Source organism: Mauremys mutica, chromosome 24, assembly GCF_020497125.1.
Source record: "Mauremys mutica isolate MM-2020 ecotype Southern chromosome 24, ASM2049712v1, whole genome shotgun sequence".
NCBI classification, from domain to species: domain Eukaryota; kingdom Metazoa; phylum Chordata; order Testudines; family Geoemydidae; genus Mauremys; species Mauremys mutica.
This window is the reverse complement of record NC_059095.1, coordinates 13,241,717-13,268,910: the sequence shown is the minus strand read 5'-3', so window position 1 is coordinate 13,268,910 and position 27,194 is coordinate 13,241,717. Positions and strand designations below refer to the sequence as shown.

General features: G+C 57.6%; 1 protein-coding gene across 6 annotated transcripts in view; it reads left to right on the top strand.

Annotated features, from left to right (window-relative positions):
• The window catches only part of MATK (megakaryocyte-associated tyrosine kinase), a 30,689-nt gene extending 5,310 nt beyond the window's left edge, over nt 1-25,379 (top strand). Inside the window, exons 1-13 of one of the 6 annotated variants that reach the window (XM_044998607.1) lie at nt 2,069-2,267; nt 11,128-11,206; nt 12,132-12,245; nt 12,826-12,941; nt 14,555-14,774; nt 16,541-16,634; nt 16,920-16,985; nt 17,447-17,546; nt 21,319-21,403; nt 21,887-21,960; nt 22,462-22,657; nt 23,375-23,461; nt 23,841-25,379. In XM_044998607.1, coding sequence (XP_044854542.1) covers nt 11,198-11,206; nt 12,132-12,245; nt 12,826-12,941; nt 14,555-14,774; nt 16,541-16,634; nt 16,920-16,985; nt 17,447-17,546; nt 21,319-21,403; nt 21,887-21,960; nt 22,462-22,657; nt 23,375-23,461; nt 23,841-24,023 — 1,344 coding nt within the window. In that variant the 5' untranslated portion in view covers nt 2,069-2,267; nt 11,128-11,197 and the 3' untranslated portion in view covers nt 24,024-25,379. Of the gene's footprint in view, nt 1-2,068; nt 2,268-8,813; nt 8,939-9,850; nt 9,868-11,127; nt 11,207-12,131; nt 12,246-12,825; nt 12,942-14,554; nt 14,775-16,540; nt 16,635-16,919; nt 16,986-17,446; nt 17,547-21,318; nt 21,404-21,886; nt 21,961-22,461; nt 22,658-23,374; nt 23,462-23,840 lie in introns of those variants that run through there. The other 5 variants (XM_044998606.1, XM_044998609.1, XM_044998608.1 and 2 more) reach the window with 5 other exon arrangements.
• The last annotated feature ends 1,815 nt before the right edge of the window (nt 25,380-27,194 follow it).

Genomic DNA, 27,194 nt, shown 5'->3' with positions numbered 1-27,194 from the left:
AAAGGGGTAAACAGTGAGGTGGCAAAGTTTGCAGATGATACTAAACTCTCAAGATAGTTAAGACCAAAGCAGATTGTGAAGAACTTCAAAAAGATCTCACAAAACTAAGTGACTGGGCAACAAAATGGCAAATGAAATTTAATGTGGATAAATGTAAAGTAATGCACATTGGAAAAAATAACCCCAACTATACATACAATATGATGGGGGCTAATTTAGCTACAACGAGTCAGGAAAAAGATCTTGGAGTCATCGTGGATAGTTCTCTGAAGATGTCCACGCAGTGTGCAGAGGCGGTCAAAAAAGCAAACAGGATGTTAGGAATCATTAAAAAGGGGATAGAGAATAAGACTGAGATATATTATTGCCCTTATATAAATCAATGGTACGCCCACACCTCGAATACTGTGTACAGATGTGGTCTCCTCACCTCAAAAAAGATATTCTAGCACTAGAAAAGGTTCAGAAAAGGGCAACTAAAATGATTAGGGGTTTGGAGAGGGTCCCATACGAGGAAAGATTAAAGAGGCTAGGACTCTTCAGCTTGGAAAAGAGAAGACTCAGGGGGGATATGATAGAGGTATATAAAATCATGAGTGATGTTGAGAAAGTGGATAAGGAAAAGTTATTTACTTATTCCCACAATACAATAACTAGGGGTCACCAAATGAAATTAATAGGCAGCAGGTTTAAAACAAATAAAAGGAAGTTCTTCTTCACGCAGCGCACAGTCAACTTGTGGAACTCCTTACCTGAGGAGGTTGTGAAGGCTAGGACTATAACAATGTTTAAAAGGAAACTGGATAAATTCATGGTGGCTAAGTCCATAAATGGCTATTAGCCAGGATGGGTAAGAATGGTGTCCCTAGCCTCTGTTCGTCAGAGGATGGAGATGGATGGCAGGAGAGAGATCACTTGATCATTGCCTGTTAGGTTCACTCCCTCTGAGGCACCTGGCATTGGCCACTGTCGGTAGACAGATACTGGGTTTGATGGACCTTTGGTCTGACCCGGTACGGCCGTTCTTATGTTCTTATGTAATTTGCCTGGTGCTGAAGTTAGGCTGACCAGCCTGTAATTGCCAGGATCGCCTCTGGAGCCTTTTTTAAAAATTGGCGCCACGTTAGCTATCCTCCAGTCATCTAGTACAGAAGCTGATTTAAGTGATAGGTTACACACCACAGTTAGTAGTTCTGCAGTTTCATATGTGAGTTCCTTTAGATCTCTTGGGTGATACCACCTGGGCCTGGTGACTTATTACTGTTCAATTTGTATCTACCTCAGTTCTTCTACATCCCATCTAGGATCTGAGCATGTCCTAGCACCTGGGGGAGGCACAGAGATATAGGGACAGATCCTCAGAAGTATTTAGGCACTTAACTATGATTGAAATCAACTGGAATTAGGTACCTAAGTGCCTGTGAGGATCTGGGCATAAGTGACATGCCCAAGTCACCCAGAGTGTCTGTAGCAGAACCAGGCATTGAACCCAGATCTCCTGGGTCCCACCCTGTGCTTTAATCACACAACCATCCTTCCCTCCCAGGGAGCAGATGGCTTGGGAGGGGGCCATGCTGTGGATGGGAAAACCCCCAGGGAAGCCAGGCAGCACAGGGGGAGTGATTGGGCAGCAGCCCTGAAGTGGCATATGTCACAGACTCCAACTTTCTTGTGTCCTGGTGGGTGCTCCACTCCGAGGCCTGCCCCCCACTCTGTCCCTTCCCCCAGGGCTCCACCCTAACCCTGCTCCGCCCCCACACCTGAGGCCCGACCCTGCCTCTTCCTGCCCCCGCTCCACCCCTCCCCCCAGGACCTCCTGCCCACCAAACAGCTGATCAGGGGTGGCTGGTGGGTGCTGAGCACCCATGGAGTCAGTAAGCTCTGCTGTGGGAGCACGTGGCTGTGTTTGGTTCACTCTTTGCCTCCCTGCACTGGATGGATTGGTCCCTGCTGCCCTGCCTTTGCTTGGGTCCTGGGGTGCTTTGGAAACAGCCACTGTCTGTTACCTCATCTGCCCGCTCCTCTTTGCAGCAGTGGTGACGGGTGTTAGGAGCTTGGCAGGCCCTGCTGCCTTCTGACTGAGCAGTGCGAGGCCCTAGGCCAGAGAGCCACATGGGCTCCAGGGAAGCCGGGGCATTTGGCAAGCACAGTTGCCCATGAAGATATTAGAGACGCTGTCTCAAAGTGAAGCTCTGCTACATACCTAGGAACCGTCCGTTTCCTCTCATTCCCAGTAGCCCGCCAGGCCGCAGTTCTCCTTAAGGCAGGTGCTGCTGGAGGGAAGGAGGGATGGTTGATGCCATTGCGGGTTACTGAGCTTTTCCCCTCTCCCTCTCACTGCCCGAGCTGTGCACTAGCCAGAGGCTATTAGCAGCCGCCGGCTGGCTCAGTGGCTGAGGTGAAATGAGTTTGGGTCTATCTCAGGCCCTTCCCAGGGGCCACATGCCCAAATCCTCCCCTGCCCACGGGACTGCTCTGAGCAGCCTCAGCAGAAGGGCCAAGGGGGAACTTTCTGTCTCTGCTCCCTGCCCTTCTGTTCCTGGGGCTCATCCAGCCTGGGATTGCTTCATGATGAAGTGGATGTAAAACGGGACTTGGCTCAGTGTTGACTCGCACTGTCAGAGCTGCAGTGGTTAATTTGTGCCAGGGCTGAGCCCCGGCACCTCTGGGCCTGGCAGTTCGTAGCCCCGGCACCTCCGGGCCTGGCAGTTCAAAGCCCCGGCACCTCCAGGCCTGGCAGTTCAGAGCCACGGCACCTCTGGGCCTGGCAGTTCATGGCCCCGGCACCTCTGGGTCTGGCAGTTCACGGCCCCGGCACCTCTGGGCCTGGCAGTTCAGGGCCTGGCACCTCTGGGCCTGGCAGTTCACGGCCCCGGCGCCTCTGGGCCTGGCAGTTCACGGCCCCGGCGCCTCTGGGCCTGGCAGTTCAGAGCCCGGCACCTCTGGGCCTGGCAGTTCACGGCCCCGGCGCCTCCGGGCCTGGCAGTTCAGAGCCCCAGCACCTCTGGGCCTGGCAGTTCACGGCCCCGGCGCCTCTGGGCCTGGCAGGTCAGAGCCCCGGCGCCTCTGGGCCTGGCAGTTCAGAGCCCCGGCGCCTCTGGGCCTGGCAGTTCAGAGCCCCAGCACCTCTGGGCCTGGCAGTTCAGAGCCCCGGCGCCTCCGGGCCTGGCAGTTCAGAGCCCCAGCACCTCTGGGCCTGGCAGTTCATAGTCCCAGCACCTCTGGGCCTGGCGCTTCAGAGCCCTGGCACCTCTGGGCCTGGTGCTTCAGAGCCCTGGCACCTCTGGGCCTGGTGCTTCAGAGCCCTGGCACCTCTGGGCCTGGCGCTTCAGAGCCCCGGCACCTCTGGGCTGCCACGTCAGTTATGAATATCAAAAAATTGCTTGACACCTGGCACCTCTTTCCTTACAAATTAAGCCCTGCCTGATTGGCACTGCGGCTGCTGGTCAGTGACAGGCCTGCTCTGGACTCGGGGAAATGGTGTATTTTAACACGTTACAACACCAGTAAAAACAAGGCAGATGATGGTTTCAGGCTGTGTGAGCTGATCAAGATACAACCTGGGCTCCCGTCTCAGATTTACCAGCTAACGTGTTTCAATTACAGCTGCCTAGTCTTCACTAGCACTTTAACACCCGGGAGCCAACATGGGTTAAAGTTTCACTTTCCTCCTTGCCTGAGTGCGACCCACGTGTCTTAGATCTTGTTAGTTAACGTGTTTGAAAGCAAGGTGCTGCTTTTCCACTGCGGCTGGTCCCTCTGCCAGGGCTCGGGTAGACTGGTGCAGCAGGGAGAAGCTGGCCCTGCTGTCGTTCATGCTGTCCCGGCTCTGGGGAGGAATGGGGATTCCCTCTCCACATCCACCCACCTGGCGCTTTTCACAGGAACTTAAATGGACTAAAATTACTACGGAACAGATGGTAGCAGCAAAGACACCCACACTGTTTCTAGGTCAAATGTTGCCTCTGAAATGAACAAATCGCCACCTGGTGCTTATTTTTAGCCTTGAAAGATCTGCAGTCATCCCTTCCTGTTGCTTTTCATTTTATAGCAGGCAACAAGGAACTGGTAGTAGGGTCTGGTGCAATAAAGATTCCGATCCTTGAGATTACAAAGAAAACCCACTCTGTTCTGCCACTTGCGATGCCCAGAACTGACTGTGACTCACCCCCCAAAAGAGGAAGAGGATGGGCTGCTATCACCTCATCTGCAGGAACATTCCTTTAAACAAACTAAAAAAGACCTCCGGCTTGCTCAGCTGATGAAATGCTGCTATTTTTATCTCCTAGCCCCCTGCAGCTCAGATGTGGGGAGGGTCACTGCAGGAGACCCATAGCCTGGCCTGCTGGAAATGAAAAAGGGGTGGTTCCAGTGTAGGGAAATCAGGACCTCATTGCTGTGTCTTGCGCAGAATTGCTGCTGCAGCTGCTGCACCCCCTTCCAGATGTGCAGTGCTGCGTTGGGTTTGTACACACCCAGGGACGTTTTATAGGTGACCTGCAAAGGGGAGAAGAAACTAGGAATGTGTTCCCCACCCTGCCTTTTTTGCTTCTTTATAAAGCAGATCTGAAGGGGGGAGGGGGATGTGCCCTTTAAGGACTTGCTTTTAGTATAGCAATATCAGAACTGTCTCCCCTGTATGTTCTGGAGGTCTCTTTGGAGAGCTCCAAGAGGAAATGGAGCACATTCTCAGTCCATCATTAGAACGGAGGTGGAGAGCACTGAACCTCAGGCATTTGGATTTGATCAGCGCCAACAGAAACAAAACGTGAGAACAAAAATCACTTCCCCCCTCAGTCCATCAGGACATTTTGCTTCTTTGGAGTCTGTCAATTCTCCAGTCATCCATCGAGTCTTCTAGAAAAAAAAGGGCTCTGAATTTCTAACTTGAAAAGCTTTCGGCCCTTCTTTACAGGGCAGACAGAGATAATCAGGGCACAAACCCAGTGTTCCCAGCACCCATGACTGACTCAAGTCTCACAATATTTAATGTTATTCTTAAAGATCCTGGAGTTGTGAATATATGGGAATCTCGGCTTTCTTTTTTCAAAAAACTTAAGTTCCTAGCTCTTATGGCTGTGGAGAAAAGCTTGAAAACATGAAGCGAGTGTGAGTGAAAGGCTCAGAAACCAGAAGGTGAAGGGCAAGAACTTCCAACGTATTATTTTTTAAAATTTCATGATTCTGGATATTTCTCTGCTTTGGTGTGGGGCTGGGCCCATTGAAGTCCCGTCCTGCTGCTGCAGATGGACCCCTGCCAGGGTGGGGTTGGCAGTGCTCTCCAGACCCGTGGGTGTTGGCGTTAACAGCCCATTGAAATGCATGAGGCAGTTCCTCCCTCTCGGCGTGATGGTCTCAGGCTGTCAGCAGCCATCACTGCATCATGGCCTGAGTGTCTTGCATCCGACGAAGTGGGTATTCACCCACGAAAGCTCGTGCTCTAAAACGTCTGTTAGTCTATAAGGTGCCACAGGATTCTTTGCTGCTTTTACAGATCCAGACTAACACGGCTCCCCCTCTGATACTTAATCTTTTAAATCTTTTCTTCACTGCTCTGAGGGCTCGAAACTTACTTGTTTAAAGCTGACATTCTGATGTAATCACATGACTCCAGGAGCTGGAGCCATAGGTGCTGGCCTAGTGCCTTAATCCAGTCCTGTTTATGGTAGAATAAATCTTGAATAACTACATGAAAGTCAAGGGAGTTACTTTGGGTTTACAAACAGGATATTTCTGTAGACAGATCCAATGGCTGGAAGATGAAGCTAGACAAATTCAGGTTAGAAATAAGGTGCAAACTTTTAACAGTGAGGCTGATTTACCATTGGAACAACTTGCCAGGGTATGTGGTGGAGTCTTAAAATCAAAACTGGCTGTGTTTTTCTAAAGATACACTCAAGCCCAACTACAAGATAAGGGCAGGATACTGGATGCACCAGGGGCCATTCTCTGGTCTGTGTTATACAGGAGGTCAAGTGATAATAATGGTCACTTCTAGATTTCCCAGGCTGAGAGGAGCAGCCTGTGGGGCCAGGCTGACCTTAGACGAAGGAGAAGGAGGGTGTCAGCACCGCCCACGCTGCCGCTCTGCCCTGGTTCAGAGAAACAGCTGTTATCGAGTCCTGACTCATTTTCTCTGTAGTGTAGTTCTGTGACGGGGTGATGTCTCTTGCCCAGTGGCGATTTCCTCTTCTTTGAGCAGCAGGATCTTAGCTCATCTTGCAGCTACACGTTGAGCCTGGATGATCCCATTTAAAAAGAAATGACCTGCCAAAACCGGTGTCTGGGTGGGGTGTGAGTGTTCAGGCAAACGGTGCATCCAGCTGCCTATGACATGGGCCCAGCAAGGGCAGTTGGTTACAGCATCTTGTGACAGTTCTGCCTGACCCACTCTCAGATGCAGGGCTCCTCACTGGCCCAGTCAGCCAGGAGTCCGGCTTGCATCCAAGCACAAATCCAAGGTGCTTTTCTCTCTCTTGTGAGAAAGGCTCCAGTGTTATCCTCAGAGCTGGGAGAAGCCATCCACCAAAGCACAAGAAAAAAGACCAGCAAACCCCAGTTTAGGTCCCCAGCATTCAAGTCCAGCTGCCTGAAGCTTCCAGTGTTTAAACTCTGCCTCCACTCAACCTCCCCAGCTGTTTTTCTCTGTTTTTAGCCTGCTCTGGTTGGCTCCACACTATTTCCTTTAATCAGCCTCATTTGGCCTGCCGCGGTTAAATTGGAGCAATTATTGCCTTTCTCTGCTGCTCTCTTGGTCATTACGGTAACACCACACAGCAGCAGACCAGGTGATGTTCCAGCCTTCCCTGCTGGCACTGCCAATTGTCCTCAGTGGTGCCTGCCTGTGCTGCCACCAGAGGATGAGCTAGTAATTGGTCCATAGTGTTTAGCTGCATTGAAATGACTGGGAGAGCTTTGGAAAGGGACCGAGGGAAACTGTTCAATAGAGACTCAACTGCCAAATTAGTACCCTGATGTATTCTTTATATTTCCAAAGCGTCCAGATGCCCCAGCCAAGATCAATGTGGCATTGTTAGACGTCACATATTTGCTTATTAAGAGACAGTCCCTGCCCCCCTGAAGTTACAGTCTAAATAGACAATTATCTCCATTGCACAGATGAGAAATCGGGGTAAGTGACTTTCCCAAGGTCAAAAAAGGCATCTGTGGCAGAGCCAGGATTTGACCCCAGAGCTCCTGAGTCCTACTTAGTACCCTAGTCACAAGCCAACTTGCCTTTTAAAGAGGGAAAGCTGCTGTGGAGGAAATATGAGACTCGAGAGCACTGGACTCATGGCACTGCTGTATTCTCTAAGGCAGGATTTAACTGTGGCAGACAGTGGTGAAAGGCCAGTGGCCACAGCCCAGTGCACTGTGGCACCCTCTCTCCTGCTCACTGGAGAGTGTGACAGTGTTATTTACCCCTGCCCATCCCACAAGAGCCAGGGGTCCTCCAGTGAAATGTACAGGCCGTAGGTTTAAAACAGACCTAGGGAAGTTCTGTGTTACTCGATGCACAGTCAACCTGGAGAACTCATCATCAGGGGATGTTGTGAAGGACAAAGGTGTAACTCAGTTTAAAAAAGAATTAGAAAGCTTTGGAGATAAGTCCATCAATGGCTATTAGCCACGCTGGTCAGGGCCGCAATCCCATGCTCTGGGTGTCCATAGCCTCTGACTGCCAGAAGCTGGGACTGGATGATGGGACGGATCACTTGAAATTGCCTGTTTCATTCATTCCCCCAGAAGCACCTGGCATTGGCTGCTGTCAGAGCCAAGGTATGGGGTTAGCTGGCCCATTGGTCTGGCCCACCATTGCCGTTCTTATGACATCCTGGAACTGGGAGTCAGGAGCCCTGGGTTCTCTTCCCATGTCTGTTCCTGCCTGGCCACAGGACACTGCCGGTGCAGAGTGAGGTGAGCATGTTGGGCCCTTCTGTAAGGAGAAGACAGGGCCCAGTCGGCGTGGTCAGCAGTCTGAGCATGGCTTCTCCTGAGATCTGTCCCAGCTCAGCCAGTGACAGCGCCTGCTACATTAGACAAGTCCCCAACTGTGCCTCAGTTTTCCCATCTGCAAAATGGGGACAATGCTTACTCATCACCCTAAAGCAGATGGCAGAGTCTACCATAATCCCCTTGCTGGTTCTCAGGTGCATTCCCAGTGGGGGAGTTTGTATCTGTCTGGCGTCGATCACACAGATTCTTGACAAGCAATCTGTACCGATGGCCCCGATTCTACGGCCATCACCTTGGGAGCTGGGTTGCCAGCTTTGCAGCATTCCGTGGGTTCAGCTCTGCTCTCTTTAAACTTCACTTGTTGGCAGCCAGGCAGCCTAAATGCTCATGCCTCCGGCTGACCAGAGAAGGTGTAATTGCAGCTTCAGGGGTGTGAAGCAGAAAGTTGCTTGTGAAACCACATTTTCCGCTCTGGGGCCTCCCACCTCTCAGGGTCCTAGAGCCCGGGCTCCAGGCCGAGGCCAGAGCAGTGAAACAGCCCCTCAGCCCAATCCCTGCAAGCCTGAGTTGTCTGGCAGGTCCAGCTGCAGGTGTCTGGTTGCTCTGTAGACATACCCATAGGTCCCTCTGTGACTGCACTGCTGACAGCTCGCAGCGAAGCCCTGAGTGCCTGGCTGCAGCCAGTTACAGAAGGAAAAAGTTTCTTGAAAGAAAAAAAACCAACTGCTCGTTCTGGGAGGTGGGTTTCTAGGGATGGTCTGAGCTGGGAAGGGGACGTGTAAGAGATGTGCAAGGGGGTCCACACCCTCCTCCCATGCACAGAACTGACCTGCCCAGAAACGAGAAAAGGGAAAGAGTGCGAGAGCCCAGCTGGGGGCAGGGCCCAGCAGCTCGGGGGCCACTTCTGTTTTTCTTCCTAAGTTCCTAAATGTTCATGTGACCCCCACCACCACATACACCCACATACAGGGCTGGACGGTTGGTGGGTTTTCTTTATCTCCTTCCTCTGAAGCCTCAGGGATGGCCAGGGCTGGGCCGGGTCACCGGACGGGGAGGGGCAGGGCTGTGCCGGGTCACTGGATGGGGAGGGGCAGGGCTCTGAGGTGGCACTGGATGGGGAGGAGCAGGGCTGGGCTGGGTCACTGGATGGGGAGGAGCAGGGCTCTGAGATGGCACTGGATGGGGAGGGGCAGGGCTCTGAGGTGACACTGGAGGGAGGGCAGGGCTCTGAGGTGGCACTGGATGAGGAGGAGCAGGGCTCTGAGATGGCACTGGATGGGGAGGGGCAGGGCTCTGAGGTGTCACTGGATGGGGAGGGGCAGGACTCTGAGGTGTCACTGGATGGGGAGGGGCAGGACTCTGAGGTGGCACTGAAAGGGGGAGGGGCAGGGCTGGGCCAGGTCACTGGATGGGGAGGGGCAGGGCTGGGCTGGGTCACTGGATGGGGAGGGGCAGGGCTCTGAGGTGGCACTGGATGGGGTGGGGCAGGGCTCTGAGGTGACACTGGATTGGGAGGGGCAGGGCTCTGAGGTGGCACTGAAAGGGGGAGGGGCAGGGCTGGGCCAGGTCACTGGATGGGGAGGGGCAGGGCTGGGCTGGGTCACTGGATGGGGAGGGGCAGGGCTCTGAGGTGGCACTGGATGAGGAGGAGCAGGGCTCTGAGATGGCACTGGATGGGGAGGGGCAGGGCTGGGCTGGGTCACTGGATGGGAAGGGGCAGGGCTGGGCTGGGTCACTGGATGGGAAGGGGCAGGGCTCTGAGGTGGCACTGAAAGGGGGAGGGGCAGGGCTGGGCTGGGTCACTGGATGGGGAGGGGCAGGGCTCTGAGGTGGCACTGGATGTTCTCTCTAGCTAGGTGCTTGGCTGGCTGGCCCTTGCTCCCATGCCCAGGGACTAACCCATCACCCAGTGTGGGTCAGGAAGGGATTTTGCTCCAGGCCAGGCTGGCGGTGACCTGGGGGGGGAGGGCGGTTCGCCTGCCTCTGCAGCGTGGGGGTGTGGGTCACTTGCCAGGTTCTCTGGGTCTCTCTCACTCATTTCCCTGCCACTGCAGGGTCTCGGGCACTGGGGCCCCTTGGCCCCTCCCTTGCTGTGTCTGTGGCACAGGCCGGTCTAGTTTCCTGTGGGCTGTAATACCTTGGTCTCATTTCAGTTGTTGGATCAGTGTGCGGGGGCTGGATTCGGGGGGGGGGGGCTGTGATCTCCAGGAAGTCAGGCTGGATGGCCTGGGGGTCCCTTCTGCCTTTAAACTCTAGGACCTAGTGGTTGGAGCAGGGCAGGGGAGTCCTGGCTCTAGGAAAGCATGTGATCTAGTGGGGACAGCAGAGGGCCCAGGGGGTCAGGACTTCTGGATCCTAGTCTTGGTTCTGCCACTGACTTGCTGGGTGGCCTTGGGCAAGACAGCTCAGGGGTGGGGGCACGGGGGCTTCTCCCAAGTGCTCCCATCTGGCCTCAGGGAGAAGCCGCCCAGTGCCCTCAGTGGGAGCAGAGATGGGCCGGAGCCGAGCGCCTGAGAATCCCGCCTTTCTATTGTTTCCATCTGCAAAGCCGGGATGCTGCCGTCTTGGGGAGGCGCAGGAGGGGCTGGGGGTAATGGAGGGATGATTGGGGCGTGTTTGGAGGCTGTCAGCGGGAAGGAGCTGTAGAGGGGCCAGGTCTTGGTGTGAAAGGACCTTGTGTGATGGTGGCTGGACAGTTCACCAGGCTTGTGTTAGGCCATGTGACCATTAGTCACAAAGATCAGCATCGTGCTACACCCTTACCCAGGCCACCTGGTGTTGGGTCAGACGCTGGCTCAGGGTTGTCACCATAAACACCTTCAGCTCAGGCCCGCCAGGTGTGAACACACCCATTCACACTGACACTCATGGGCAGTTGTGGTGCTGAGAGGGGAAAATGCCTTTCTAATAATAACAGTGACATGTAATCCCCCATGTCTACACCTCGAAGGATCCCAAAGCTCTTCACAACTGCACAACACATAGTGGGAATCAGTTCACCCCAATCTAAAGGCAGCTGCTTCTGGGGTGGAGCGCAGCAGCTGTTCTAATGTTTGCTTGACAGTTTCTCTTTGAACAAGAAAACCCCAACAGAGTGGAGGCAGGGTTGGCCCCTGCAGTCCTTCCTTCTCTGCAGCCCAGAGACCAATGGCCGTTTCTGTCTCCTCCCAGGTGATTGCTGCATTTCCTCAGAGACAGGATTCCCCGGAGCAGCTGTGGATGCGCTGATGAGCCAGGCAGCATGTCAACAGTAAGTGGTGCAGGCTGCTCCAGCCCTCGCAGGGCCCCTGGCGGCACAAAAACCCAGGAGCCTGGCTGACTTTCACTGTCCTGGAGGGCTGGATTTTCAGACCCGGGTGCTTGTAGTGTGCACGAGCCCATGCACATGGGCAGCATGCGGGCACCACAGCCTGGGGAACACAGACACACGGGGGGGGGGGCAGATTGTGCAGGCACCACTGGTCAAGAAGGGGTCACTGAATGTGACAGCCCAAGGTGAAATCCCGCTAACTCCCTCCCCCTGCACTCGCAGGTCTCCCCTCCTCTCCTTCACCCACTCACCGCCCTTGGGCTGGGCTGTGCCCTGGGACCATCTCCAAATGCATGGGGGGCCTAGCCCCTCCACTCCTCCTTTATGGAACCCCCGGTGCCAGGGTCTGACCCATTCCCTCGAGCTCCGAGGCATAAACCAGCCGCTATCTGCCTGGGGCCAGCAAGGAAGAGCCTTCCACCCTGGGCAGATAATTGTCCCGTTGTCCCTTAATGGGGCTACGCGCCCCTTCTCCTGCAGCAGCTGGCACTGGGGGAGATGATCCCATCTGGCATGACACTGCTTGTCTTCCTAGCTAACCTACAGCGCCTGCACGCCCCTCTGCCATTGCCTAGTTGGCACCTGTTTGCCTGGCAACACCTGGCATTGTGTCATACCCGCTCGGCCCTTTGATCAGCTGTGGGGCACCCCATACCCCTTGCAGCTCGGGTGGGGAGTTCCCCGAAGTCACAGCGCGGAGGTGCCCGTCTCGCCCTTGCAGTCCTGCAGAGGGTTCAGCCAGTCCCTAGAGCGTGCCCCTTATACCCACCTGGAGGGGCGGCAGTCTCGTGTCTAGCTGCCGGGGGAGCAGGGGGGAGCCCTGGCTTGTTGCCAGCTGCCCTCATGCCACCCCCTGTTGCCACAGAAACGCTGGTTGCCGGGGACGCAGTGCATCACCAAGCACGACCACACCAAGCCCAAAGCCCGCGAGCTCGCCTTCCGCAAGGGCGACATCGTCACCATCGTCGAGGTCTGCCAGGTGAGCCGGGCGGCGCAGGGCACGGGGCACGAGCCCAGAGGGCCAGGCACGAGCACTGGGGGAGGGGCTGCTCCCGAGGGCAAACCACCATGAAGGGGACCCGCAGAAGGGGCAGCGGCTGTTTGCCCACGTGCTCCTGGCAATGGGGCAAAAGCCCCCTGCCTCCCTTTAGGGGGCTCTGAGGGGCAGGGACCCCCTTTCCTTAGCCGTGTGTGTGGAGTGCCTGACCCAGCCACACGGGCCCCGAGGAGCTGCTGTAACACTGCTCCATGGAGCATGGGTATAGAGCCGGCAGGGTCAGACTCTGATTTAGCCTAGGACGGCAGGATCCCACCTGGCACCACCCCACCGTCCATCCCCGCCCCCCCGACCTCGCCCCTCCCCCACACTGCTCCCTTCCCAACTCCCCCGCCCCTCCAATCACAGCAGCAATGAGAACCTGCCAGTGGAGGGAGTCAGCGGGTGAGGATTGCTGGGGGTGGGCTAGTGGAGTTGTCTCCAGATGCCCCTTCCCCTGGGGAGTAAGACTCTTCCCCCCAAAGTGCCAATGGCATCAAGATCCCACCACATTCCCCTGCAGCAGAAAGGCTGGTACCAAGCAAAACACAACGACACCGGCGAGGAGGGGCTGCTCTCGGCCAGCTCCGTGCGGGAGCGCGAAGCCATCCGCGTCGACCCCAAGCTCAGCCTGATGCCGTGAGTACAGCCGAGCCCCCTGGCAGCGCCAGCACTGTGGCATGGGGTGCGCTCGCATTATGAAGGAGACCGATTTCCTTCCCACTTTTGGCTGGGGTCAGCGGGTTCTACTGGTGCTGGCACCCACAGCCATCCAGAGCACCTGGGAGTTAACACCAGGCCCGGGCCACGGGCCTTGCCATGGCTCAGGCCACGTCTAGGAAGGGGGGGAGACCGGGTCATTTTACAGCTTTACTGGCTGATGTAGGAGTAAATAGAATCTCAGGCTTCAGGCCGCATGCTGGTCACTGCAGGGGTCAGGAAGGGGATATTCCCCGCTCTATAGTCAGCTGTGTGGGGTTGGCCAGGTGCATTGTGGGTGCTTTTTGCCCTTCTCCCAAAGCATCAAGGATTGGCCCTAGCCACAGGCTGGATGTCTGGCTACGTGGGCCTCCCCTGGAGTGCCCCCCCCACCAGACTGGAGCTCTGGCTGGGAGAGGGGCCAGCTGGGTAGTGACCTTCTCCTGGGGCTATTGGTCTCTAGCGTGGCACTCAGAGGGGGTGGGTAGGTGGGCGGTTGGCTGGATGTAGTGCAGGAGCAGCTCACCCCCTGGCCCCCTCCCCGCTCTCCTCGGGATGGGAGGGAGCTCTGGAGGGGCAGGGGGGGTCTCCGCCGTACTGCTCGTGTGTGGAGCTGGGGCCGGTTCCCTAGTGCATGTAGTGTGTTTCCTCTCAGGCGCCCTCAGGAGGAGTGGTAGATACGCTGGAGGGTAGGGATAGGATACAGAGGGACCTAGACAAATTAGAGGATTGGGCCAAAAGAAATCTGATGAGGTTCAACAAGGACAAGTGCAGAGTCCTGCACTTAGGACGGAAGAATCCCATGCACTGCTACAGACTAGGGACCAAGTGGCTAGGAAGCAGTTCTGCAGAAAAGGACCTAGGGGTTACAGTGGATGAGAAGCTGGATATGAGTCAGTAGGGTGCCCTTGTTGCCAAGAAGGCTAACGGCATTTTGGGCTGTATACGTAGGGGCATTGCCAGCAGATCAAGGGACGTGATCGTTCCCCTCTATTCGACATTGGTGAGGCCTCATCTGGAGTACTGTGTCCAGTTTTGGGCCCCACACTACAAGAAGGATGTGGAAAAATTGGAAAGAGTCCAGCAGAGGGCAACACAAATGATTAGGGGGCTGGAGCACATGGACTTATGAAGAGAGGCTGAGGGAACTGGGATTGTTTAGTCTGCAGAAGAGAAGAATGAGGGGGGATTTGATAGCTGCTTTCAACTACCTGAAAGGGGGTTCCAAAGAGGATGGATCTAGATTGTTCTCAGTGGTGGCAGATGACAGAACAAGGAGCAATGGTCTCAAGTTGCAGAGGGGGAGGTTTAGGTTGGATATTAGGAAAAACTTTTTCAGTAGGAGGGTGGTGAAGCACTGGGATGGGTTCCCTAGGGAGGTGGTGGAATCTCCTTCCTTAGAGGTTTTTAAGGTCAGGCTTGACAAAGCCCTGGCTGGGATGATTTAGTTGGGGTTGGTTCTGCTTTGAGCAGGGGGTTGGACTAGATACCTCCTGAGGTCCCTTCCAACCCTGAGATTCTATGATTCTATGATTCTTCTCCTTGTCCCCCAGCTGGTTCCATGGGAAGATCTCTGGTGGGGAGGCCGTGCAGGCACTCCAGCCCCCTGAGGATGGGCTCTTCCTGGTGCGGGAGTCCATCCGGCACCCTGGGGACTACGTGCTGTGCGTCAGCTTCGGCAAGGAGGTCATCCACTACCGCGTCATTTACCAGGAGAACCGGCTGAGCATCGATGCCTCCAACTGCTTCTACAACCTCATTGACATGATCGAGGTCAGTGGGACGCCTACCCAGGGTCCCAGCCCCTTGTGGCAACTGGCGCAGGCACAGCTTCCTGGAGCCACTGGGCAAAGAAACTAGCCAGAGAAAAAGCATCAGGCCCAAGAGCACCTGGGCTCAGCTCCGGGGCTGCATAAGAATCTAGACAAGCAGGTGCTCCATCCCGGGGAGTGCGGGGAGGGGGCGGGGGGCGAGCTGCTCCTGCACTGCATCCAGCCACTCGCCCACCTTCCCCCCCCACCCTCTGAGACCAACAGCCGGGGTGGCTCCAGACCCCAGCACGCCAAGCGTGTGCTTAGGGCGGCACGCCACGGGGGGCGCTCTGCCGGTCCCCGGGAGGGCGGCAGGTGGCTCCGGCGGACCTCCCACAGGCGTCCCTGCAGAGGGTCCGCTGGTCCCGTGGCTTTGGTGGAGCATCCGCAGGGTCGCCTGCGGGAGGTCCACCGGAGCCGCGGGACCGGCGACCGGCAGAGCACCCCCCGCGGCGTGCCACCGTGCTTGGGGCGGCGAGATCGCTAGAGCCACCCCTGCCAACAGCCCCGGGAGAAGGTCACTGCCCAGCTGTCCACCCCCCGCCCCAATCTTCTCAGTGCTCTGTTCCCAACCTGCACGGCTGCTGTCAGCCAAAACCGCACGATCTAAATATAGAGCCACTGCTGAAACCCAGCGGAAGGAAGTGGAGTTTGCTATTTCTTAACAGTCATCCTCAGGCCTTCTGCATCACCTCCCAGCCCAGGGCTGCTGACACCCGAATCTGGGGAATGGACCCTGCCGGGCAAAGCAGGGATGTATTTTTATCCCTACCTAACAGGCAGAGAAACTGAGATGGGGAAAAGCAGCAGAGAGTTCGGTGGCACCTGCATCCGACGAAGTGGGTATTCACCCCCGAAAGCTCATGCTCCAATACGTCTGTTAATCTATAAGGTGCCACAGGACTCTTTGCTGCTTTTACAGATCCAGACTAACACGGCTCCCCCTCTGACACTTGAGACCCGGAGGTGGCCTACTCCTGGTTGCACAGTGAATCAGCCACAGAGCTGGAACTAGCCCTCAGGAGTCCCATGTGCCAATCCTGAGCCCTCCCAGGGGCCTGGGAGATGGACCTCGGGGGTCGGTTCATTTTGCCTATGCCGAGCCCCACCAGGTGGCAGGGGGCAGATCTCCATTGACAGATGGGCACATTCACTGACTTGCCCAAGAGCACTAGTGGCCGAGCCAGGAATCAAACCCAGGTCTCCTGCAGCCTTGGCCAAGGCCCTGTTGGCCAGGCCAGGCCAGTCTTCCCGCTCTGGGTTAGAGGGTTTGGTAGGGCCTTGGCCTGGGAAGGTGGCAGCGTATTCCCAGCGGGGGCGGGGCTAGGAGAGGAGCTGTCCTGGCTGTTACAGTGCCCCCTACTGGTCACTTCGTGATGAGTTCGTCCCAGCTCCCTTTGACCGTCACTGGGGTCTGCCGCGCGTGCGCACGCACACACAGAGTCTCAGCAACGCCCCCTGCAGGGAATGGGAGGGAGCAGCCCAGACACCCTCTCCCCCACTCCGGCACAGTAAGCCGCTCCAGCTCCATTGCAGAGTGGGGAGGGTGGCACAATCCTAGGGTGGTGTGGGACACGCTGGGCTGCCAGTCCTGCTCTCTCTAGTGGGTCTCAGCACCTGCTCCCAGGTAGGGCCGGCATAATGCTGGGCTGTAGGGTGCAGCAGGCTTACTGGGCAGCAGCTGTGAGCCTGAGTAACTCGTCTGTCTGTCTGTCTGTCTGTCTGCAGCACTATATGAAGGACCAGGGAGCCATCTGCACCAAGCTGGTAAAACCCAAACCAAAGGCTGGGCTGAAGTCTGCTGAGGAGGAGCTGGCCAAGGGTATGAGGGACCTGTCTGCAGACTGCAGGGGTGGGGGGTGAAGGGGGATGGGGACACTAGGGCAAGTGGCCGGGGCTTTGGGGGGAAGGTAAAATCCCCAGGGTCCAACGTTCTCGAGCGACAGAGCTCGGAGCTCTGGCCAAGGAAGCCCATTGCCAGGGCTGAGCTGGGTGGAGCTTATGGGGTGTGAAACTCGCACTCAGCTCACGGAGGGGCCTCGATCGGGTCAGGGAGGGAAGACCCAGCCCTGCCCCTTGTAACTAGCCAGTCTCCTCTCGCCTGCAGCTGGCTGGTTACTGAAACTGCAGCACCTCACACTGGGAGACAAGATTGGGGAAGGAGAATTCGGAGGTGAGCGCTCGGGGCGGTCCAGGGAGGGGGTGGATCCTGAGGTGGCCTGAGGCCCCGCCCACCCAGTGCACGGCTTGCGCTCTGGGGAGCAGGCTGGGTGGGCAGCCGTGGCGGCTGAGTCCCAGCGCTGGGCACCCCCCCTTGCTCCCATCAGCAAGCCCTGGGGGAGCCATGGGGGGCTAAGCTGGGAGGGCCTCGCGACTGGGCTGGACGGGGGGGATAGTTATCATGGGGACGTGCATACCAGGCCCCTAGGAGCCACCCCATGATGGACCCCGCAGGCTCACTCCCAGGCTGGACTCGCCCTTGGAGTCGTCCCCCACCTTTCCCTTCACCTCCTCCAGATGTGGATGGGCTACTCAGCTGTGCCCCCCCTGCCCCAGACCCCGCTTCCCTTTCCCCCTGGCCAGGCTGGGGCCGCCATCGTGGCACCTGACCACCCTCTCTCCCCACCCCCGCAGCCGTCCTGCAGGGAGAGTACATGGGGCAGAAAGTGGCCGTGAAGAACATCAAGTGCGACGTCACCGCCCAGGCCTTTCTTGCTGAGACCGCTGCCATGACGTAAGTGAGCCAGGGGGCTGGGCGGGCGCTCTGCAGGGTTCCCCCGCGGGCAGGGAGCAGGGGCATGGGCAGCCTGCAGGGGATGACCGAGCATGCAGGGATCCTGCCGGGGGCTGTGTGCGGGAGATGGAGAGCAGGCCGACAGGACAGACTTGTGCTGGTAGAGCTGCGTTGCTCGGGGTGCGATCTCTGAGCCCCAGGGCTAAGCCGCTGTACCAGGAGAGCTTATCTAACGCGGGGGGGGGGGTGGGGACTGGAGTAAGCGATGCTGACGAAAGCGCGGTTTGGCCAGCGTGACCGGCATCCGCACTAGGCGCGCTTTGCTGGGCTAGCACCATGGCTCTCCACCTTTCCAGGCTACTGTGCCCCTCTCTGGAGCCCGAGGCCCGAGCCCCGTCTCCCAGGGCTGAAGCATGTAACTTAGTTTTGTGGGGCCCCCTGTGATGTGAGGCCCCAGGCAACTGCCCTGTTGGCCACACCCTAACACTGGCCCTGCACTTTCAACCCCCCTAAAGCTGTCCCGCGACCCCCTGGGGGTCCTGATGCCCAGGTTGAGAAACACTGATCTAGATGAGCGGCAAAGAGTCCTGTGGGACCTTATAGACTAACAGACGTACTGGAGCATGAGCTTTCGGGGGTGAATCCCCACTTCGTGGGATGCATCCAAAGCTCGTGCTCCAATACGTCTGTTAGTCTATAAGGTGCCACAGGACTCTGCCGCTTTTACAGATCCAGACTAACACGGCTCCCCCTCTGACACTGATCTAGATGAGTCCACACACACCCCTGGAAGACCTCTGCATACCCCAGGGGTACACGTACCCCTGGTTGAGAACCCCTGGGCTAGCAAGGGAGTAGCCTAGTGAAGAGCTGGCATCTCTCCGTGAGACCGGGAGCTGTGTGTGTGTGTGAGAGACTGTGTGTTTTCATAATGAACCTTAGTAATAACTACTAATCATTTACAGTGACTGTGATTTCAATATTAAACATTTATTATTCTGACTCCTTCTTAGCATTATATGGTGGTGGCCTCCATCCAGCCAGAGCCCCCCAGTGGTGGTGGGGGGGGCACTGGACAAACACGTAGTGAGGGACAGCCCTTGCCCCGAAGAGAAAACTTGCTAGAGAAATTCAGGCTGGCAATAAGACGCCCTCTGAACAGCGGGGTTAGCGCAGCCCTGGAATAACTTGCCAAGGATGCGGCAGACTCTCCGTCTCCTGCAGTCTTTAAATCTAGACTGGATGTGTCTTTCCAGCTCAGCCACAAGTTATGGGCTGGACGCAGGACTGTCTGGGCGAGGCTCTCGGGCCTGTGCTCTAATCAGAGCGGCCCCTTCTGGCCGTAAGGTCTGTGACTGTAGGATGGGGTTCCCAGGGGTCCGCTTTGCGACTGGAACGCCTGGCTGAAAAGGGTCCCTGACGGCTCCGGTCGGCACCACCGACTGGGCTGTTAAAGTCCGGTCAGCAGCGCGGCAGGGACTGAGGGCTAAGGCAGGCTTCCTACCTGCCCTGGCTCCACGCTGCTCTTGGAAGCAGCCGCCAGGTCCCTGCAGCCCCTAGGTGCTGGGGTAGCCAGGGAGGCTCCATTGCCTCACCTTGAGTATCGGCTCCACAGCTCTCATTGGCTGGAAAGGCAGAGCGCACTGCGCAGCGCCGCCTGACCGTCCATGTGCCTAAAGGCTGTAGGGACCTGGCGGCTGCTTCCTTGGAGCCGTGGTAAGTGTCTCCGGGACCCCGCACCACCACCCCCGCACCCCAACTCCCTGGCCCAGCATGGAGCCACTTCCTGCGCCCCAAACCCCTCATTCCCACTGCCAGCCAGAGCCCTCACTCCCACACACCCCAAGCCCCTGGCCCAGCCCAGAGCCCCCTCCTGCACCCAAACCCCTCATCCCCGGCCCCACCCCAGAGCCCACACCCCAAGCCCCTGCCCCAGCCGGGTGAAAGTGAGTGAGGGTGGGGAAGAGCGAGCGATGGAGGGAGGGGGGATGGAGCAAGTGGGGGGCGGGCCCCCAGGCATGGGCAGGGCCTCAGAGAAGGGGCGGGGGGCGGGGCAGGGGGTACGGGTTTGTGGGATTAGAAAGTTGGGAACCCTTCTGTGGGAAGAGCTCCGAGTGTAAGAGCCAGGCCCTAGCAGGGGAGCTGCGGTGGCCACTGCCGCCAGGTCTCCCTGTGGGGGTGTGGGAGGTAATAGAACGAAGAGGGTCTTTCCCTACAGATTAGCTGGTGGGAGCAGCAGTCGCACGGTGGCCCCTGCGGAGCGGAGGCCTGCAGGGGCCACAGCAGAGTGGGAAGTGGTGGCTGTGCAGCTTTTCCCCCTGTGAGAGGGAAGGACCAGGGCGCTTGCTGGGGAGCCAGGCATCCCCCTCCCAGTGCTGGCAGAGCAGCCAGGTGAGCTTGTGGGTGGCTCTGATGGCTAGAACAAGGGGGTCAGCTACCCCCAGTGCCAGGCAGCTTAGCCCAGGTGGGGGCTCCCCACAAGCATTAGCCCACAAGCTTTACATGGGTGGCCCCCCCTGCAAGGGGCACAGCTTAGCAGAATGTCTGGGCCCTGTAAGAACCCAGAGCTGGCCCGGTGTTGAGTGACCGTGTCCAGCGGTTAGTCTGAAGGATACTCACCCCACAAAGGACAAGGGCTGCGGTCAGGGCCCGGTGAGCCCCAGGATTGCAGCCTGCATGCCAGGGAGCACGCTGCAGAGTTCCCCCTGCAGTGCAGAATTAGGCTCCAGCGGCTCAGCTTTTGGTTTGCATGTGTAACGCTGACAGAGCCCAGTTGTCAGCAGGCAGGATTGAACCCATGGCCTCGGGAGCTTAGTGCATGAGTCTGTACCCCAGGAGCTCAGAGCCAGCTGGCTCCTAGCTACGACTGTAGAGGCGACTCATTTTCTCGCTCTCTCTCAGTGGTTTCGGTGCCACTAGATGGGACAGAACCCCACACCCAGGAAGTGTGTGGGTTACATGTGTTCCCTGTGACCCCTCCCTCGCAGGACAGGGGCTGTGTGTGTGTGTGTGGGGGTGGTTCCCTGTGTCCTTCTCCCTCGCAGGACAGGGGCTGGGTGTGTGTGTGTGTGTGTGGGGGGGGTTCCCTGTGTCCTTCTCCCTCGCAGGACAGGGGCTGGGTGTATATGTGTGATTGTGATTGCATGTGTGTGTGTGTATTCCCTGTGCCCCCTCCCTTGCAGCCCAGTTCCCTGTGTCCCCTCCCTCGCAGGACAGGGGCTGGGTGTGTGTTTGTGTATTCCCCATGCTCCCCTCCCTTGCAGGCCAGGGGCTGTGTGTATGTGTGTGTGGGGGGTTCCTTGTGTCCCCCTCACTCAAAGCCAGGGGCTCTCTCCGTGTGCGTGCCACATGTAGATAGAGCCTTCCCCCCGGCAGGAGTGGTGCCAGGGTTTCTGGCTCCCTAGGCAGAATTTGGGGGGGCAGCATTTTGTGCGCTCCCCACAGGGCGCACGGGAGCTTCCGGTTCCACTCCCATTGCGCCGCCGAAGAAGGACCCTCCGCTGAAATGCCGCAGGCGACAGTGGCAGTCATTGAGCTGCTCAATTGCCTGCCGCTGTTTTCCGTGGCACGTCGGCAGAAGGTCCTTCTTCGGCGGCGCGATGGGAGCAGAACCGGAAGCTCCCATGCGCTCCATGGGGAGCACACAAAATGCCGCCCCCCGAATCCTGGCGCCCTAGACGACCACCTAGGGTCGCCTAATGGAAGCGCCAGCACTGCCCGCCGGCCCGGCACTGGATGGGCGTTTCCCTGACGTGGCCATTCCCTCCTCCAGGAAGGTCCGTCACAAAAACCTGGTGCAGCTGCTGGGCGTGATCCTGCACAACGGCCTCTATATCGTCATGGAGTACATGAGCAAGGTGAGAGCGTCGCAGGCCCAGCCTGCCCTGCTGCATCAGGGCTGACCAGGGTCCCCGACTGGCCCTTTGCACCAGAGACGCCTCTCCAGCACCCCTCTCCCCCGGGCACGCAGGGGCTGGAGCCTGGCCTGGAGAGCAGTTCACGGCTAGGCCGCAGGGTCAGATCCGGCCTGGGTCAGCAGTGACTGGAAACCCTTCCTCTCTGGGAAGATGGTGGGTCCCAGGGCGGTTTGCAGGGAATAGGCCTCGTTGCAAACCCAACCCCTGCAGAGAGGCCAGGGACCGACTGGGCCGTGGAGACCGTTCTTCCAGCTCATCCTGCGGGGGGGGGGGCAGTAAGATCAGGGAGGAGGCATGGGTGGGGGGCAGCGCTAGCCCGGCTGGCGGGCCAGAGGGCTCCTGTCACCGGGGCTGGCCGGGCAGAACCTTTCGCTAATGCAAGAGGTGACAGGTTCTCATAAGTGTTTCTCTCTCCTCTGGCAGGGGAACCTGGTCAACTTCCTGCGGACACGGGGCAGATCAGTCCTCCAGCCCAAGCAGCTCATCCAGTTCGCCCTGTGAGTCCTGCACCTCTCCCGCCCTGTGGCCTGGATGCTCCAAGCAGGGGATAATTCTGTCCTTGCAGTCAGGACAAGCCTTGTCTAAGGTCACCCTCATCACAGGGGGCCCCTTTCCATGCCCTCTGGCCCCTCGAGAATCTAAAGCGCTTCACATTTCTCTTGGGAGGCAGGCCCCAGCCATTGTCCTCATTTCCCAAAGGGAAAGTGATTTGCCCAGGGCCACACAGTGAGTCAGTGGTGGAGCGGGGAATCCTGAGTCCCAGTCCCCTGCCCTGCACAGGTCGGAGGCTGGGGTTAGGTTATGCTCTTATTCGGGCTGCAAAGGGATGGCACGCCCCAGGCAGGCTGCAGCCAAGAGTCGTCCTCTTTCGTGAGGGGCTAAGTCATGTCTGTGGCTCAGGGGGGGAGGTTGGGTGTGGAGATGGGCACTGAATACAGCTGATCCCTTCTCCCCCCACGCACCCGCTGCCCTTGGTTTTGGCTGCCCATGGCGTGCAGGGACATCTCCCAGGGGATGGACTACCTGGAGTCCAAGAAGCTGGTGCACAGGGACCTTGCTGCCCGCAACATCCTGATCTCAGAGGAGAATGTGGCCAAAGTGAGTGACTTCGGCTTGGCCAAGGTGGACCCGAAAGGCGTAGACACCACCAAGCTGCCGGTCAAGTGGACAGCTCCGGAGGCCCTGAAAAACAATGTGAGTGAGGGGGAGGGGACTGGCAGGGCCACCCGGCCCAGCGCTGCCTTCCGCAGGGCTCCCGCCCTTCACATCATCTTGGCGAGCCCAAGTGAGATTTGTCACAGGCCATGACGCTCACATCTGACGCTGGTACAGCAACACGCTTGGGTGGTGCCCGCGCAGCCACGCGTCTCCCAGCCCAGCCGCGCGTCTCCCTGTGCCTGAGCATCCCCCACGCTGCCTCGCCGCCTTCATCTCAGTGCATTCTGGGAGAATCCGGGCAGCTGTCCCGTCGTGCCTCAGCAGGGGGCGAAGTGCCCAGGGACATGTGCGCAGAGTGGCACCAGCGTGGCAATGCATCCTGGGATTGCTAGTGCACCGGGAACAGGGAGCAAGGCGGAGCCGCCAAACCGGTTACATGGAGACACCCAGGAGCCAGCCTGGGCCTCTGGCAAAGCGACACCCGCTGGGCTGCCGTGTGTGTGGGCACAGCCCTGTGTGGAGCCAGCTGTGTCACATCTGGTTACAGACCCAGATCCAGTTACACTAGAGACAGGGCCAAGGAGATTCTCTACAAAGGGCCCATCCCCCAATGCGTGGCCCTGCCACTCTCCAGGGAGCACCCAGAAATGGGGCGAGATACAGGCTCCTGCCCCCATCCCTGGCCTGTGTCACCAGCCCTGCGTGGCTTTGTGGTTGCCTGCTGCGGCGTCACCTTCCTCATGTTCCCTGCAGAAATTCTCAACCAAGTCGGACGTCTGGAGCTATGGGATCCTCCTGTGGGAACTGTTCTCCTATGGCCGGGCGCCCTACTCCAGGATGGTGAGTGCTCCCAATGGGGCGGGGCTCGCTGGCTCCTGACACCCCTGGGCTAAGGCCTGGATGGCACAAGGATCCAGTTAAACCAGATTTCTCAGGTCTTGCTAATGCCAAGTGCCTGGGCGTGGGGGAAGCATGAGAGCACCAGCGCCATGGAGAGCCGCTGTTCCGTGGGGTGTGGAGGTGCTGTGTGGAGCAGGGGTGCAGCAGGAGTGGCTGTGTCACAGGGGGAGATGGGGGCTGGAGGGTGGGTGAGAGCACGCAGACAGAGGTGGGCAGGATTTAGCACTGCCCCGGGTGGTGATGGGGTGGATCATGGCCCTGGCCAGATGCAGAAAGGGAGCCAGGGATCTCACAGCAGGTCTCTCTCTCTCTGCCCAAGACTCTGAAGGAAGTGACGGAGATGGTGGAGAAGGGGTACCGGATGGAGGCCCCTGAGGAATGCCCACCCTCCCTCTACGCCCTGATGAAGAGCTGCTGGGAGACAGAGCCGGGGAAGCGGCCTTCCTTCAAGAAGCTCACCGAGAAGCTGCAGAAGGAGCTGAAGCACATAGGGGACAGTTAGCCCTGGTGGCTCCCTGCGCCTGCACGAGGCTGAGAGACTGGTTCCAAGGGGCCCATATTTACCCTGGCAGCCCTAGCATGTCCCTGCCATGAGCACAGCTCTCTGAGCGCGCGTACAGGCGCGTATAGACTGGCATCGTGTGCCTCGTGGGTACATGTACGCCGGGGGTGTGCTCAGTTCTGAACCATACCTGGCAGGTTTCTGATTCGTTCAGGATGAGTCTGGTCAGATGGCCCCCTGGATCGCAATCTGGTGGCCATATGCCCCCCTGGCCACTAGCCACAAACCACAGCTCAGGGACGGCTGGGAGGAGTGTGTCCCATTGCGCTGAGCCAGCAGCGCCCTCCTGTGGCGGGTGCTCAAGCATGAGAGCCCTTGACACTCCTGCAATCAGCGCTAACGGCCGAAACGTTCTGCGTAGCCAGGGCGTCTCCAGGGCCCAGGGATTGGGCTGGGGCTGGGGCGGGAGAATGGTGGGTGGAGAGGAAGTGCTGCTCCCTAGCTCTTGGAACCTGGACTCAGTTCTCCGGAGGCTCCTACTGATGTTTATTTCCAAGTGTTTCCCTCATGTTTTAGTGACTGAAAATGTGGCAGCAGCACAAAATGAACAGAGTCCCACTATCCTCTGCCTGGCCTGTGAGTTATTCATCAGGACCAGCTGAGAGTCGGCAAAATTCAGCCAAAGTAGCTCAGCAGGTTCATGGCTAAAGGCATCGTTGTAACAGGGGGTGCCCGATTGGGTGTCAGGCCCGGCCTTTGCCTCAGTTTCCCTTCGTGGAGGTCTCCAGCCAGACTCTTGTAAGTCAAGTCAGCCTTCCCCTGCTTGCCAGTGTCTCAGCCCCTGCTGCCTGGTGTTCCCTCCAGCCTGTTCCTCTTTAGGCTTCTGCCCCTTGCTGCCAGCAGCTCCAGCTTGGCATGGCTCGCCCTCCCCAGCTGCCAGTTGGCCTGTAGCTGTCACCTGATCCCAGACCTGGCACCTGGGCAATGGGCAAGTAGTTGCAGGTGGGGCGAAGTCATTTGGATTAGCCAGCAAGGAACGTGGCTTCTTTGCTCGAGACGCTGCTGACGCAACCCCCTCTACACACAGTGTAGTAAGATGAGGCCCTGAAACAAACTCTTGTGTCAGAGGCCCAGTCTGAGGCCTGAAGCCTGAACCAAAGTACTTCCAGGCATTGCTAAGCAAAAGCTGGGCTGTGAGCCAGGCAGTGGGCACATATCCACACCTAACGTACATACACAGCAGCACACAACCAGCCACACCGATACACCCTCATACATAGAATCATAGAATATCAGGGTTGGAAGGGACCTCAGGAGGTATCTAGTCCCACCCCCTGCTCAAAACAGGACCGACCCCAACTAAATCATCCCAGCCAGGGCTTTGTCAAGCCTGACCTTAAAAACCTCTAAGGAAGGAGCTTCCGCCACCTCCCTAGGGAACCCATTCCAGTGCTTCACCACCCTCCTAGTGAAATAGTGTTTCCTAATTATCCAACCTAGACCTCCCCCACTGCAACTTGAGACCATTGCTCCTTGTTCTGTCATCTGGTACCACTGAGAACAGTCTAGATCCATCCTCTTTGGAACCCCCCTTCAGGTAGCTGAAAGCAACTATCAAATCCCCCCTCATTCTTCTCTTCTGCAAACTAAACAATCCCAGTTCCCTCAGCCTCTCCTCATAAGTCATGTGCTCCAGCCCCCTAATCATTTTCGTTGCCCTCCGCTGGACTCTCTCCAATTTGTCCACATCCGTTCTGTAGTGGGGGGACCAAAACTGGACGCAACACTCCAGGTGTGGCCTCATCACTCCCTTGATCTGCTGGCCATGCTCCTTCTAATGCAGCCCAGTATGTATGCAAACATACAGGAACAGGCACATAGACCCATATATGCACGCACCACATGTCTGTATGGACACTTGCAAAGATAGACCTTTGGTCTGACCCAGTATGGCCATTCTTATGTTTGTAAACATGCATGGTATGTACATGTACATGCTCACACATGCATGTTCCTACACACGTGTGCCCAGGCAAACACTCTCACATGTGTGTGCACACATTGAAACCATGGCCATGTTCACAGTGCACCCTGTCCCCTGAGCCATGTGAGCTGGGGAAGACGGAAGTCCCAGGGAGGAGCCCCCACCCACACTGGAGCAGTCCTAGAAGCTGGTTCTGCAGCAGGGAGCCTCCCACACACGGGGAATGACCGAGCATCAGGTGGCTTTGACTGGCCATTCTTGCCCCTGTGCTGGCTGGCTCTGACCCCTCCCGCCCACTCTCACTTCCCCCCCACCCCCGCATGCTCCCTTGCCTACCTTCCCTCCCTCCTCTCCCATGCCCTGATCACCCCCCCATCCCAATGGTCTTCTGTGGCCCTGCTCCCCCCCGATCTCCCCAGTTAGCCAATTCCACCCTGCCCAGCACTAAATCCCACCCAAAGGATTAAACTAACACACCCTGGCCCCAAGTGAGGTTTGCACCCCTCATGCTGCTCATCTGTTCCACCCTTTGCCGGGGGGCAGCTGGGCTGGGGCCGCTAGACACGCTCCATGGCAAGGCCCAGCTATTACTCTGCCTGCCGCTTGGCACAATGTGCCCAGCCTCGGCTGGCCAGTGGGTTCTGCTGTAATACAAATAATAATAATTACACACACACACACACACCTGCTGACACTAGTGTGCACTCACACAGACACCTGCTGATATTAGTGCACTCACACACACCTGCTGACACTAGCGTGCACTCACACACACCCCTGCTGATATTAGTGTATTCACACACCTGCTGACATGCGCATGGACACACCTGCTGACACTAGTGTGCACATGCACACACACCTGCTGACACTAGTGTGCACTCACACACACCTGCTGACACTAGAGTGCACTCACACACACCTGCTGACACTAGCATGGACACACCTGCTGACACTAGTGCACACGCTAATGCACACACCTGCTGACACTAGCATGCACTCACACACACCTGCTGAAACTAGTGCGCATGCTAACACACACACTTGTTGACACTGGTGTCCACTCATACACCCCTGCTGATACTAGCATATGCACACACACTCATGCATGCACACACACCTGCTGATACTAGTGTGCACACACACTAACACACACACCTGCTCTCACTCCCTCTGACACTAGCATCCAC